General features: G+C 49.4%; 2 protein-coding genes across 2 annotated transcripts; both read left to right on the top strand.

Moving 5' to 3' along the window:
* Positions 1–4,837: 4,837 nt before the first annotated feature.
* Positions 4,838–6,736, top strand: LOC137575047 (uncharacterized). Its single transcript, XM_068287439.1, has 4 exons — positions 4,838–5,483; positions 5,736–6,157; positions 6,296–6,495; positions 6,607–6,736. The coding sequence occupies exons 1-4, from the start codon at positions 4,838–4,840 to the stop codon at positions 6,734–6,736; spliced, it is 1,398 nt and encodes a 465-aa protein (XP_068143540.1).
* A 1,247-nt stretch (positions 6,737–7,983) lies between these two features.
* On the top strand, positions 7,984–9,340 carry LOC137575046 (uncharacterized). Its single transcript, XM_068287438.1, has 3 exons — positions 7,984–8,243; positions 8,384–8,696; positions 8,768–9,340. The coding sequence occupies exons 1-3, from the start codon at positions 7,984–7,986 to the stop codon at positions 9,338–9,340; spliced, it is 1,146 nt and encodes a 381-aa protein (XP_068143539.1).
* The last annotated feature ends 5,928 nt before the right edge of the window (positions 9,341–15,268 follow it).

The raw sequence follows: 15,268 nt of genomic DNA, 5'->3' as shown, positions 1-15,268 counted from the left end.
CAACATATTCTTTTCAGGTGTCGGCGCTATGAGTCCCAAAGAAGGCACCTAGAACTCACTGCAGGGGCTGGATTAACGGTGAACAACCTCGTGGATTCAATGGTTGGCAGCCCACAAACATGGGAAGCGGTCAACAACTTTGCAGCATATGTAATGCGGGATATGCGACAATCCAAACGCATGAGAGCTGGAGCGTCGTAGAGAGAGCCACCGACCCTAGGAAGCAATTCCCACGAGGACGTCCCCTAGGATCAAGCTCCCTTTATGACATCTTTTCCTATGTATATATCTATCTATACTATCTATACCTATCAATAAAGGAATAAAAAAAAAAAAAAAAAAAAAAAAAACCTACCTGTGTACTTACGCATGTATACATAATATATCAAAGCATTCGTCCATATGCACTGATCGGGTATTTTGTTTTGTTTTCGCGCACAACACTTGCGGTGTGTAAAAAACGTTCGTGTTGTCCCTACAACCCCAAAAAAAAAATTTTATTAACATAAACAACAAAACCAAAATCAAATATATAAGCAGCGGCCAACAGCTGTTTTCGGAGTAGTGGTGACACGATCCAGATTTATATAAAAACGTATTTTCTTTTTATCCTATACATCTTTATTTATATATTTCATCCGTGTTTTGTTTTATACGTACTCCCATCGTTACTTACGAATCCATATAAACTTGTTTTGTAATCATTTCGCTTCGTCTACGTGTAATTTTCAATCCGCATTCGTGCGTTCGTATATTATTCCGCATCTATCCCCATTAAAGGGGCTTCGTTTTCGAGCCACACGCGAGAAAATTCTCCCGCAATCCTGCGGAGCACAGTTTGAAAGTTCTTGCGTCCCCATAAAGTCCACTTCTCACTTCCAAAACCAAAAAAAAAAAAAAAGGACGCGCACAAACGCGGTGTTCGTCGGTAAGGTCCCCTGAGTATGTCCACGGAGCCCTCCAAGACTGCGCCGAAGTCCAACAGTCTTTCGTCTCCCTCTGCAACTCCGGAGAAGGTTCGGCCTCCGACAACTCCGGTGACCGTGAAGCGTACGGATATTTCGCGCAAGTTCTCGTCAGTTCGCAGCCGCAGCGAATCCCCAAGGTCCCGTCCGTCTTCGTCCAGCTTACCTGAGGGTCGCAGATTCTCGGTTAAAGACTCGAGGGAACACAAAGGTCGTTCCAAGCTTTCAACCCAGACCCAGATTCCGCACGTTGTTGTGACGCACTGTTCTGACGCTCCCGTCACCCGATCCGTATCACAACAGCGTAGAGAACACTCCAGAATGTCCCTCTCCGATTTCGTTCTAGCGTGCGACGCATTGACTCTGTTTGAAGCTCGCGAGAGTGAAGCTCTAACTTCTGAAGTGCCCTTGTTTTCCATTAAAATGCACTTAGAGCAGCTCAAATCCCTTTGGTCAACTGTCGAGATGGAATACTCCCGTTGTCACAAGGCCTTGACAATCCAAGCCGACGAGGAAAGCTTGGCAAACATAAGCCACATCAAGGCGAAGCACGAATCCGCTTACGCGGCGTATGTGCGATGCGGGACGTTGTTCGGAGAACGCATCGAACAGCTCTCGGCACAGATGACGACTCTTAGGCGTCAGCCAACCGCTCCTTCGGGGACACCGGGGCATAGAGTTCCTCCGTGTGAGGTGGAGACATTTGACGGCGACAGCCTAGCATGGCCCACATTCCGCGATTTGTTCGCCGCCATTTATATAGCCAATCCGTATTTGTCACAAGTGGAGAAGCTCTTTCACTTGAACGCCAAAACGCGAGGGGAAGCGAGAACCATCGTGGCTAAGTCCCCCCTGATGAATGAGGGTTTCCAGGCCGCGTGGGAGAACCTCACCGCACGGTACAAAAATAGCCGTCTGCTTGTCATAACTCAAGCCAGACAACTCCTTCAGATTCCCGCGGTGGCACAAGAGTCGGGCAAATCCTTGCGAGAGCTGCAGACCGCGTTTCAAGGGTGTCTTACCGCTCTTGAGCGTTCGGGTGTTAGTACTGAGAATTGGAATGTCTTACTCCTCGCCATATGCACTAGCAAATAACCGAAGGCCACAATTCTCCTGTGGGAACAATCAGTGCCAAATAAGAATGTCGTCTCCACTTGGTCCGATGTGAACCAATTTCTCACCGAACGGTATCGTGTCCTGGATGCCACCGAAGAACATAAGTCGGCCCCAAGTGTCCAAGCCATCCCCATTGGCCCCCGCAAATCCTCTGCAACGATGAAGGTCCAAGCGTTTCCAGCGAAAGCTCAGCTCAAACCGGCGTCTTGCAAGCTGTGCCATCGGGAGAATCAATCATTACGGCTCTGCCCTATTTTTCTTGATATGCCTGTTCAGAGGTGTTCGGAAACCATTAGACAGCAGGGTCTTTGTCTGAACTGTTTTGCCCGCGGTCATCAGGTGAAGGGCTGTTCCAGTGCGCATAATTGCCATACCTGCAAGGAACGTCATCACACTCTGTTGCATCCTAGGGATGTGTCCGTGTCCGCGCCGTCCGCTTCGCAAGTCCCACCATCCAGCGCCACAGAGCGTTCGTCCACGAGCAACCAGCTCACAAATGCTCAAAGTTATTTTGCATCTACCCCAGGCAGAGGCCTTTTAGGCACTGCGATTGTCACTCTGCACCATCGTGGTGTGGATCATCATATTCGGGCGTTGATCGACTCTGGGGCCGATTCAACTTTTCTCTCCGAGCGTGTCTTCAACATGGTCCAGCCCCCCTTTTACCCAGTAGACGCCGCGGTTACTGGCATGGGCCAGAGTGATGGAGGCTGCGCCGACAAGGTGTGCTTGCTGATACTGTCTCCCCCGTGTGACAGACTGAACAAGATCGAGTTCTCCGCCCTGGTCGTATCCAAATTGTCAGGGGCCATTCCAACGGCTCCATTCCTTAACACTGTTCCAACGCAGTGCCTCGATCGCCCCCTTGCTGACCCGTATTACAACAAGCCCGCGCCTATTGACATGATAATCGGTGTAGACCTGTTTCCCCACATCCTCGGAGATGGGATCAAAAAGGATATTGGTGAGTTCGTCGGGCTAGAAACCATCTTTGGATGGGTTCTGTGTGGGGCTATCATGCCTGACCCTTCGGTGTCTCGATCAGTTTTCGCGGCACAGACGCGAGTTAGTCCAGAAGCAAAACTTGAAGTACTCCTCACCAAGTTTTGGGAGGTGGAAGACCTTCCCGCAAAGCCGGAAAAGGAGGATGACGTATTCTGCGGCCTAGTTATCGGCCAGCAGCCTCTGGTGGCATGGGCCGGACTGGCTCCAGCGAGCCCCCCCCAGTATTGGCCAACTCTCCATCATGAACTCCCGGACACCCAGATGGACCAACGAGTCCAGTGCCACACCACCGCGACCACCCTACTCGATGACGTCAGCGAACGGTTCTCGGACTACGGTAGGGCATTACGAGTCATCGCGTACATCCTACGCTTCGCCACCAAACGCCTTCGACGCCTTCCACGGTCCGTCTCACCAATGAGGAACTTCTCTCCGCCGAGCGCGCCTTGATTCGGACTTCTCAGCGTCGGGAATACATCGCGGAGATACGGGCCCTTGGCGAAGGGCGACCCCTGCCATCATCCAGCACGCTACTCAATATGAATCCATTTCTCGACCAGCATGGGGTACTCCGCTCCTGCGGACGACTCCGGGCCGCTGAGTCCCTCCGGTATGATGAACGTCATCCTATTCTCCTCCCCTATAGCACTCATTTCACACGACTGCTTGTCGAATTCGCCCACCGCATCACGTTGCATGGCGGCAACCAACTGATGGTGCGGTATCTGCGCACCAAATTCTGGATCCCACGGATTAAGAACCTGGTGAAGTCCCACATCAAGGGGTGTAAAGTCTGCATCGTTCATCGTCGACGACTACAGACTCAGATGATGGGTGATATCCCTCGAGAGCGCATCACGTACTCCAGGCCCTTCACTCACACGGGCATTGACTTCGCAGGGCCGTTCGAGATCAAGAATTACACCGGGCGTGCGTGTCTCTTAACTAAGGGTTATGTCTGCGTCTTTGTGTGTTTCAGCACGAAGGCGATCCATCTTGAGGCTACCTCCGACCTAACCACTGAACGATTTCTTGCAGCCTTTTCTCGGTTTGTCGCACGGAGACAATGCCCACAGCGCATTTACTCCGACAATGCAAAACCTTCGTAGGGGCCTCAAAGGCGCTCGAAAAAGATTTCCTGAACGCCACCAAGCTTGTTATAATGAAGGCATTTCCCCAGCACATTTTATCCTGTCAGTTTATTCCGCCAAGCGCACCCCATATGGGAGGACGGTGGGAAGCAGGGGTCAAAAGTTTTAAGACCCTGTTTTACAAGTCCTCTTCCACTGTCAAGTACACGTTCGTGGAACTCATCACTCCCTGTTAAGGATCGAAGCGTGCCTAAACTCCAGGCCAATTTCTCCCATGAGCGAGGATCCAGAGGATCTGCTGGCCCTAAGCCCGGGACATTTCCTGATTGGAGGATCGCTCTTATCCATTGCGGAACCGGAAATTCTGGTTGAGTACCTCAAGGAGCTTCACAAACGAAATAAGTGGAAATCACCGACTCGCAGCCTCCAGACCGGCGACCTCGTGATCGTGTCCGAGGATAATCTCCCCTCCAACAAGTGGCGCTTAGGGCGAATTGAGCGCACTCCTCCCGGGGCTGACGGTCTCGTACGAGTGGCTGATGTCACCACAGCGCGTGGGTCTATCCGAAGACCCGTAGCGAAGCTTATCCTGTTGCAAGACAGCAGGAGTCCTGAGTCAAAACCCTATCGTGACTTCCAATCCCTCTAAGTTCCGTCCGAATGTCCTCGTCCGGACATGAAATGAGCAATATGGACGGAGTACCGTTTCAACATAGCGCTGAGAGTCAAAAAGGGCCGGACTGGCTCCAGCGAGCCCCCGAGTATTGGCCAACTCTCCATCATGAGCTCCCGGACACCCAGCTGGAGCAACGAGTTCAGTGCCACACCACCGCGACCACCCTACTCGATGACGTCAGCGAACGTTTTTCGGACTACGGTAGGGCATTACGAGTTATCGCGTACATCCTACGCTTCGCCACCAAAAGGATTTCGACGCCTTCCACGGTCCGCCTCACCAATGACGAACTTCTCTCCGCCGAGCGCGCCTTGATTCGGACCTCTCAGCGTCGGGCCCTTGGCGAAGGGCGACCCCTGCCATCATCCAGCACGCTACTCAATTTGAATCCCTTTCTCGACCAGCATGGGGTACTCCGCTCCTGCGGACGACTCCGTGCCGCTGAGTCCCTCCGGTATGATGAACGTCATCCTATTCTCCTCCCCTATAGCACTCATTTCACACGCCTGCTTGTCGAATTCGCCCACCGCAACACGTTGCATGGCGGCAACCAACTGATGGTGCGGTATCTGCGCACCAAATTCTGGATCCCACGGATTAAAAACCTGGTGAAGTCCCACATCAAGGGGTGTAAAGTCTGCATCGTTCATCGTCGACGACTACAAACTCAGATGATGGGTGATCTCCCTCGAGAGCGCATCACGTACTCCAGGCCCTTCACTCACACGGGCATTGACTTCGCAGGGCCGTTCGAGATCAAGAATTACACCGGGCGTGCGTGTCTCATAACTAAGGGTTATGTCTGCGTCTTTGTGTGTTTCAGCACGAAGGCGATCCATCTTGAGGCTACCTCCGACCTAACCACTGAACGATTTCTTGCAGCCTTTTCTCGGTTTGTCGCACGGAGACAATGCCCACAGCGCATTTACTCCGACAATGGCAAAACCTTCGTAGGGGCATCAAAGGCGCACGAAAAGGATTTCCTGAACGCCCCTAAGCATGATATAATGAAGGCATTTCCCCAGCACATTTTATCCTGGCAGTTCATTCCGCCAAGCGCGCCCCATATGGGAGGACTGTGGGAAGCAGGCGTCAAAAGTTTTACGACCCTGTTTTACATGTCATCTTCCACTGTCAAGTACACGTTCGAGGAACTCTCCACTCTCCTGTGTAGGATAGAAGCGTGCCTAAACTCCAGGCCAATTTCTCCCATGAGCGAGGATCCAGAGGATCTGATGGCCCTAAGCCCGGGACATTTCCTGATTGGAGGACCGATCTTATCCATTGCGGAACCGGAAATTCTGGTTGAGCCTATGTCGCTGATCAACCGATGGCAGCGACTGAAGGCAATCCAGCAGGCGTTCTGCCGCCGCTGGAAGAGTGAGTACCTCAAGGAGCTTCACAAACGAAATAAGTGGAAATCACCGACTCGCAGCCTCCAGACCGGCGACCTCGTGATCGTGTCCGAAGATAATCTCAACTCCAACGAGTGGCGCTTAGGGCGAATTGAGCGCACTCCTCCCGGGGCTGACGGTCTCGTCCGAGTGGCTGATGTCACCACAGCGCGTGGGTCTATCCGAAGACCCGTAGCGAAGCTCATCCTGTTGCAAGACAGAAGGAATCCTGAGCCTAAAACCCTATCGTGACTCCCAATCCCTCTAAGTTCCGTCCGAATGTCCTCGTCTCCGTGCATGTTATTCGTTCCCGTGCATCGACTAATCCACTCCCCCCTACATAATTTCTTTCGTTGCAGTCCGTTCAGCTCGCCCCTCCTTAGCGACATGGACCCCACGCGTCTGCCGCACCACCGCAGCAAACGAACGTGTACCGATGCCGTGTCTGTCGGGGAGTTCATGCACTCCGGCAGTGTCAGCGCTTCCTGAACCTCCGAGGGGAAAAGCGTCTCCGGGCGGTGCTTATAAATAAGAACTGTCCCAATTGCTTGGCACACGAGCACTCATCCGACGCGTGCCGAACTCGCCATGGTTGCCGAAGATGCGGGCAAAGGCACCATACCCTGCTCCATATGTCCGACCAACCGCTGAAACAACGCGCCTCAGCCCGGCGTCGCAGCCAATCACCCTCCCCCGGCCGTGTTGCACCACCGCCACAACCCCGTTCCCGATCATCATCCGACCGCTCCGCTTCCACGCGAGTTAGTCCAGAAGCAAAACTTGAAGTACTCCGCACCAAGTTTTGGGAGGTGGAAGACCTTCCCGCAAAAAAAAAAAACGTATTCTGCGAGCATAACTTCCAGGAAACCACCCAAAGAGGGAAAGACGGCCGATATGTTGTGTCCCTACCATTCAAAAGTCCGAATAGCGTCGACTTGGGCCACTCAAGAGGAATTGGGTCATATGATTCTGGTGACGCCGCCTCAAGATGGGAAAAACTTCTATCTCCCCCATCACGCGGTTTTTAAGCCTGATAGCACCACCCCCGAGGTACTCGTGGTATTTAACGCGTCGAGCCCCTCCACACGAGGCGTCAGCCTTAACGATGTCTTGCACACCGGCCCTACTCTTCAGGCCGATCTGACGCTTCTTTCAATTCGTTTTCAACGCTGATCCTCTACCGAGACCGCTGCGGCAATATTCAGGATTATGAGCTACAAACTGTCACGTTTGGGGTTAACTGCGCGCCATTCCTGGCAATCCGAGTCCTCTTTCAATTGGCACAAGACGTGCAAGCGATGTATCCTCAGGCGAGCGAAATCCTTCGGAACTACATGTATGTTGATGATGTCCTTCCGGCGCTCACACTGAAGCCGACGCCCGTCTCGCCATACGAGAGCTTCAAGCTGCCCTCCAATCTGCGGGCCTCCCGCTGCGGAAGTGGACTTCCAATTAGAAGGAAGTACTTCAAGCTATACCGAGAGAGCACCTGCTGCGAGAGGACTTTCTCGAGCTGGAAGACGCGAGCACTGCAAAAACCTTGGGCATCCGCTGGCAAGCCGCCGAGGACGTCTTCTTCTTCACCGTAGCGGACCCACCATTGAAGGAGTCGATCTCCAAGAGGCAGGTTCTGTCCCATATCGCTAAACTTTTCGACCACGCTGGCTGGCTGGCCCCATTTGTTATCCGAGCGAAGAAATTCATGCAGCAAATCTGGTTAACCGAACTGGGCTGGGATGACGCTCTGCCGCCTCTCCTGCTGCAGCAATGGCACGAATTTCTGCAGGATTACCCAGGCCTCAGTCAACTCCGCATCCCCCCGTTGGCTAAACACCAGCGATAAGCTCTCGTGGGAGCTTCATGGCTTCTGTGACGCGTCACAGAAAGCGTATGGAGCAGCCCTATATGTGCGGGTTCGGTACGACGATCAAGTAAGAGTCCATTTATTAACGGCTAAGACCCGTGTAGCTCCAGTCAAAACCGTCTCGCTGACTCGGTTGGAGTTGTGCGGAGCGGTTTTTGCTAGCCGATCTCTGGGCGTCGATCGTTCCTGAACTCCCAATCCCACCTGCGACCTCCCAGTTTTGGACCGACTCCACCATCGTGTTGGCTTGGCTCAATAAACCCCCCGTGCAGTTGGTCCACCTTCGTGGCCAATCGGGTATCCAGCATCTCCAAAAGCGCCAGTGGCCAAAGCTGGTCACATGTGCGCTCCGAGGACAACCCCGCTGATCTGGCGAGCCACGGAGTCTCCGCGTCCGAGTTATCGGCCAGCAGCCTCTGGTGGCATGGGCCGGACTGGCTCCAGCGAGCCCCCCAGTATTGGCCAACTCTCCATCATGAACTCCCGGACACCCAGCTGGAGCAACGAGTCCAGTGCCACACCACCGCGACCACCCTACTCGATGACGTCAGCGAACGGTTCTCGCACTACGGTAGGGCATTACGAGTCATCGCGTACATCCTACGCTTCGCCACCAAACGCCTTCGACGCCTTCCACGGTCCGCCTCACCAATGAGGAACTTCTCTCCGCCGAGCGCGCCTTGATTCGGACTTCTCAGCGTCGGGAATACATCGCGGAGATACGGGCCCTTGGCGAAGGGCGACCCCTGCCATCATCCAGCACGCTACTCAATATGAATCCATTTCTCGACCAGCATAAGGTACTCCGCTCCTGCGGACGACTCCGGGCCGCTGAGTCCCTCCGGTATGATGAACGTCATCCTATTCTCCTCCCCTATAGCACTCATTTCACACGCCTGCTTGTCGAATTCGCCCACCGCATCACGTTGCATGGCGGCAACCAACTGATGGTGCGGTATCTGCGCACCAAATTCTGGATCCCACGGATTAAGAACCTGGTGAAGTCCTACATCAAGGGGTGTAAAGTCTGCATCGTTCATCGTCGACGACTACAGACTCAGATGATGGGTGATATCCCTCGAGAGCGCATCACGTACTCCAGGCCCTTCACTCACACGGGCATTGACTTCGCAGGGCCGTTCGAGATCAAGAATTACACCGGGCTTGCGTGTCTCATAACTAAGGGTCTGCGTCTTTGTGTGTTTCAGCACGAAGGCGATCCATCTTGAGGCTACCTCCGACCTAACCACTGAACGATTTCTTGCAGCCTTTTCTCGGTTTGTCGCACGGAGACAATGCCCACAGCGCATTTACTCCGACAATGCAAAACCTTCGTAGGGGCCTCAAAGGCGCTCGAAAAAGATTTCCTGAACGCCACCAAGCTTGTTATAATGAAGGCATTTCCCCAGCACATTTTATCCTGTCAGTTTATTCCGCCAAGCGCACCCCATATGGGAGGACGGTGGGAAGCAGGGGTCAAAAGTTTTAAGACCCTGTTTTACAAGTCCTCTTCCACTGTCAAGTACACGTTCGAGGAACTCATCACTCCCTGTTAAGGATCGAAGCGTGCCTAAACTCCAGGCCAATTTCTCCCATGAGCGAGGATCCAGAGGATCTGCTGGCCCTAAGCCCGGGACATTTCCTGATTGGAGGATCGCTCTTATCCATTGCGGAACCGGAAATTCTGGTTGAGCCTATGTCGCTGATCAACCGATGGCAGCGACTGAAGGCAATCCAGCAGGCGTTCTGCCGCCGCTGGAAGAGTGAGTACCTCAAGGAGCTTCACAAACGAAATAAGTGGAAATCACCGACTCGCAGCCTCCAGGCCGGCGACCTCGTGATCGTGTCCGAGGATAATCTCCCCTCCAACAAGTGGCGCTTAGGGCGAATGGAGCGCACTCCTCCCTGGACTGACGGTCTCGTCCGAGTGGCTGATGTCACCACAGCGCGTGGGTCTATCCGAAGACCCGTAGCGAAGCTTATCCTGTTGCAAGACAGCAGGAGTCCTGAGCCTAAAACCCTATCGTGACTTCCAATCCCTCTAAGTTCCGTCCGAATGTCCTCGTCTCCGTGCATGTTGTTCGTTCCCGTGCATCGACTAATCCACTCCCCCCTACATAATTTCTTTCGTTGCAGTCCGTTCAGCTCGCCCCCTCCTTAGCGACATGGCCCCCACGCGTCTGCCGCACCACCGCAGCAAACGAACGTGTACCGATGCCGGGTCTGTCGGGGAGTTCATGCACTCCGGCAGTGTCAGCGCTTCCTGAACCTCCGAGGGGAAAAGCGTCTCCGGGCGGTGCTTATAAACAATCCCAATTGCTTGGCACACGAGCACTCATCCGACGCGTGCCGAACTCGCCATGGTTGCCGAAGATGCGGGCAAAGGCACCATACCCTGCTCCATATGGCCGACCAACCGCTGAAACAACGCGCCTCAGCCCGGCGTCGCAGCCAATCACCCTCCCCCGGCCGTGTTGCACCACCGCCACAACCCCGTACCCGATCATCATCCGACCGCTCCGCTTCCCCAGAAGGCGCACACGAAATCTCTCTCTCCTCCCTGCTCCACACCAGGACGACGACTGTCATGCCAACAGCAGTCCTCCGGTTGGGCAATGGCTCGAAACCCGCGTCCTCCGAGATGCGTGTGCGGCTGAGAGCCGCATCAATCTTTCTTTTGCCCGGTCCCTGGGGTTGGCTGTGACCAAAGTCGGGGTCGACCAAGCCTGTCGAGTCGAGGTCTGACAAGACGTCCCGACGGAATGTTATATTTCTGGTCGAAGAGGACGGTGACTTTATTTTTCCCATGGGCATCGCCATTTAATCTATAACGAGATTTTAACCCGAACACCCGTTCTTCTCTTGTGATTTGCCTTTTTTCTTTCGATTGTAAAATTTTCCAACCCGCATCCATCTCGTGTGTGTCGGGACATATTGTAACGTAATACCAATAAATATAAATTAGTTTAAAACGAAGTTCTCGCGCGTTTTAATTACTACTCACGCACCAGGATCTTGAAGACATTGGCACCCGCCAACCACGTGCGGCTTATTTGGATTCTTTCGCCCATCCACGAACAAATCCCATCAAGGCACCTAATGGATATCTTGTATTCAAAACAGGAACCATGGATTTTCCCTCAGATTTCAAATATCATTATTTAACTGTAAATTTAACCAACATACAAACCACTTACAACAACTTTGTTAAGCAGTCAGAACCATATAAGAACATAGTCCACATTCAGTATTTAGTCGAAAAATTAAATCGCTAAAGAATCCACAATTGTAATGGCCATACCATATCTTCAACGCTAAAAGTAGTTGAGAATTCAAACTACATGAAGCGAAAAAAAACGGCAAAACTTGCAACTGCAGGTTCCACCTTTTTTTTGTGTGCATGGGCGCCAGCTGAATTAGTGTAAAGGGCTTCGCCTTAACCAACTAATCGTCGCGCCCAAATATTTTGTAATAGTAAATATATTGTAATATATGCAAAGAAGAGGGTTTTTTTACAGCAAGTGTAAAACGGCGGGCCTTCCGTTTTTGGTATTTGTCCAGATTTCGACCTTATTGATGTTAATCAAAAAACTTTGTTTGAGCGGGGCTTCAGGTCAATCTTACTGATTTATTTCTAAGATTTAAAATTCTAGGCAGCACAAAAGGTGAGCAGGTTGTCTGTATAGCTATTTCAAGAACCACCAAGTTCTATCATCAGCAGACTTCGCTAAAGAATCCACAATTGTAATGGCCATACCATATCTTCAACGCTAAAAGTAGTTGAGAATTCAAACTACATGAGGCGAAAAAAGAACGGCAAAGCTTGCAACTGCAGGTTCCACCTTTTTTTTTTGTGTGCATACCCATGGGCGCCAGCTGCTTAGAATTTAAAATCTTACAAATAAATCAGTAAGAATGACCTGAAGCCCCGCTAAAACAAAGTTTTTTGATTAACATCAATAAGGTCGAAATCTAGACAAATACCAAAAACGGAAGGCCCGCCGTTTTACACTTGCTGTAAAAAACCCTCTTTTTTGCATATAGTACAATATACTATTACAAAATATTTGGGCGCGACGCCTTTGGTTAAGGCGAAGCCCTTTACACTAATTCAGCTGGCGCCCATGGGTATGCACACAAAAAAAGGTGGAATCTGCAGTTGCAAGCTTTGCCGTTCTTTTTTCGCTTCATGTAGTTTGAATTCTCAACTACTTTTAGCGTTGAAGAGATGGTATGGCCATTACAACTGTGGATTCTTTAGCGAAGTCTGCTGATGATAGAACTTGGTGGTTCTTGAAATAGCTATACAGACAACCTGCTCACCTTTTGTGCTGCCTAGAATTTCAAATCTTACAAATAAATCAGTAATAATGACCTGAAGCCCCGCTCAAACAAGGTTTATTACACAAATTAAGAATAAAACTTTTGTACAATCAAGTGACTCAGCTTTTGACAATCCCGTTTTTCATGAATTATCCCCATCCCAAGAAATTTCACTTGCAACACAGCAAGCACATCCAACTCTATACCCTGTATTTCCCGCCTGACCACAGGCTATTTTCTACGTGTTGGGGGAGTAATATATCCGCCACTCCATCCACTCACACCACTCAATTTACCACTCCAATCACCCACATAACTTGACACCCCCCCCCCTTTAGTCTAGAAAACAGCGCATGTTTACTGCAACCGAGACTTAACAAAAATCCATAAACAAATGTCCCCAAAAAATCTTCGAAGCGTGAGAACGGTTAGTAAGCAAAAATCAATAAGCCAATCAAACCAAATTTTTAGCGTGCCCAGCCGTAGAAAATGGAACCGCTACTTGATGGGGACAGTTTGCCTACTGAGTTGCCACCCAGGCCGTCTACGTGCCATATGCCTTTCCGGTTCTTTGAAGTTGTACAACCATTGTAAAGATGCATGGTCAGTCCGTATGAGAAACGGACGTCCATACAAATAATGATAAAATTGTTTAGTGGTACTGATTACGTTACGTTCTACTAGTTGGAAACATTTACTATAATACTCGATTACTCGTTCTTGTCCGTCCTATAGTTAATGGTGCGTCGCTCCCGCCCTAGAATTCGAGGCGTTCGTGTTCAGAATAAATTGACCGGTGTCATTAGGAAACGGCAAAACAGGGGCTGTCGTTAAACACTGCATCAAGGTGTCAAACGAGTAATGCAGTGAGTGTCCCATTCAAAGCGTCGAAGTTTCTCGGTCAGCTGGTGGAGGGTTCGAGCGATAGTAACGAAGTTGGGGATAATCTTGCGGGAGTCAGAGCAAAGCCGCAAAAACGATCGGACTTCTTTGGTGTTTCGAGGTATAGGGCAGCTCAGCACTTTATCAATCTTGGTGGGACACGCCTGTAGCCCATCACGGCCCACGACATGGCCTAGGTAGCTAACTTGTTTCTTAAGAAAGCTGAATTTTTTCGGCGTTAGTAATTACTAATCGTCTTTTTTTCTCTGTGGGCTAGTATATGGGCTCTTATATGGTGATATAGACGGTTCAACAATATTTTGTTCAATTAACTTTCCAACTTGACGCTGGATTTCTTCTATTTGGCTATGCGGACATCGATAATTTTTTACATATACTGGCTCATCATCTTTAAGTCTGTATTTTTGCTTATCAAAATTGTTTGTTGTGCATATTGTTTTTTAAACAGAATTGAACAATTTTTCTTTAATTTACTAATTACAGGCACTCTTCTATTTACATTTTATGTTATTAATGCCTACTATTTGGCATGTGAATAGGGATTCCGGAGGAGAAGAATAACCCAATCTTCATTCGTTGAATTCAAAATATGAACTGATTTTATTAACAAAAGTATGGAGTTTATATAGGGAATCTTAGGCTCTAGGAGGTAACAATTGTTCTTAAAATATCTTATTCTAATGAGACTCAAACCCAAGATTTCGGGGGTTGAAAATTATTATTATTTTTGGGCACGGCTTCGGCCACTTGACATCCTGCCGTTGTGATATTTTGGGTTAGTTTAGAATTACAAGTGTTTTTCTACAATGTGTGTGGCTGATTGTAATTCTAGTCATATGCTAGATTACTTGTTTGTGACAAAAGTACAGTTGTATTATGTTTTCTTTAGTGCATCTGATTTGGTGAAGCCGCTTCAGATGAACACGATGTTTATTCTTAAACATTCTGCAAAGGGCCGCCAAATGTGACGTTTTGGATTTTATTTTTATTTAGTTGCCCTAAACAAATTATTATTATTAATATTATTTTTAATAAGATTACTGTTGTTAAAGAAGCATGACGAGCTACATAAGAGAAGTTAACCCTAGCAAATCAATGTTTGTATCATTTTCCAAATTGGTTGATTAATATCGCCCGATGTTTAACAATTTTTGCTTCGGGATATCTACCCACTCCTGATGTGTATTACTGTGCTGACTTCTAGCCTTTTTATATGGTATATACGTCTACCCCTATTATCATGTCAACCCTACCCGGTTTATTAAAGGTGGGGTCAGCAAGTACGTAGGAATGCCATTTTGACATATCCACATTTGCTATTTTTAATGGAAGAGCTTTTATTAACTTTGGCAAAACAATTGCCTCAACCTTAAGAAGTTTATCCCGTGGATTTCGCGTCTTCACATCTATTTTTACTTTATATTTTGATTTTTTGGATTTTACTAAGGACACGCCACTTATTTTTGTATATTGTTTAATTTTACGTAACTTTATTATTTGAGCGGCTTCTTCAGATAATATAGTACTCTGACAACCACTATCAATCAAAGCTCTTAATGTTTGAAACCCTCCATTTATTTTCTTAATTTGTATTAGGGCTGTGGCCAACAATTTTCGTTGTGCCGTTACACAGGTATTAACGCTCTCCTGATTTTCTTCATAATGGAGTAACGTATGGTGTCCTCTGCTGCAAAATGAGCAGACCATTTCATTATTGCATCTCTTGTTGCTTGAATGCTTCAAGCATCGTGTACACAATTGTACTTTTTTTGCTATTTCCAGCCTTTCTATAGGTGTTAGCGCTTTAAACTTATAGCACTGAAGTGCGTTATGCCAGGGGCCTTTGCAGATCGGACAACTATCATTGAACCCCACAGCCGACGTTTTTTCTATTGGTTTTTTCTCTTCTTTGCTGGAGCAATATCTTTGCT

This window comes from Drosophila tropicalis, unplaced genomic scaffold (assembly GCF_018151085.1).
Source record: "Drosophila tropicalis isolate 14030-0801.00 unplaced genomic scaffold, ASM1815108v1 contig_536, whole genome shotgun sequence".
Lineage (NCBI taxonomy): Eukaryota > Metazoa > Arthropoda > Insecta > Diptera > Drosophilidae > Drosophila > Drosophila tropicalis.
This window is presented reverse-complemented; position numbering and strand designations above follow the sequence as displayed.

What these genes read in the sequence shown, in the direction of transcription:
- LOC137575046 (XM_068287438.1), top strand. Translation starts at nt 7,984, where the DNA reads ATGACGCTCTGCCGCCTCTCCTGCTGCAGCAATGGCACGAATTTCTGC. An exon ending in AAAACCGTCTCGCTGACTCG is followed by an intron (nt 8,244 to 8,383) that starts GTTGGAGTTGTG and finishes CCCCCCGTGCAG; the next exon opens with TTGGTCCACCTTCGTGGCCA. An exon ending in ACTACGGTAGGGCATTACGA is followed by an intron (nt 8,697 to 8,767) that starts GTCATCGCGTAC and finishes CTCACCAATGAG; the next exon opens with GAACTTCTCTCCGCCGAGCG.
- LOC137575047 (XM_068287439.1), top strand. Translation starts at nt 4,838, where the DNA reads ATGTCCTCGTCCGGACATGAAATGAGCAATATGGACGGAGTACCGTTT. An exon ending in GAAGTCCCACATCAAGGGGT is followed by an intron (nt 5,484 to 5,735) that starts GTAAAGTCTGCA and finishes GATTTCTTGCAG; the next exon opens with CCTTTTCTCGGTTTGTCGCA. An exon ending in CCTGAGCCTAAAACCCTATC is followed by an intron (nt 6,496 to 6,606) that starts GTGACTCCCAAT and finishes CTTTCGTTGCAG; the next exon opens with TCCGTTCAGCTCGCCCCTCC.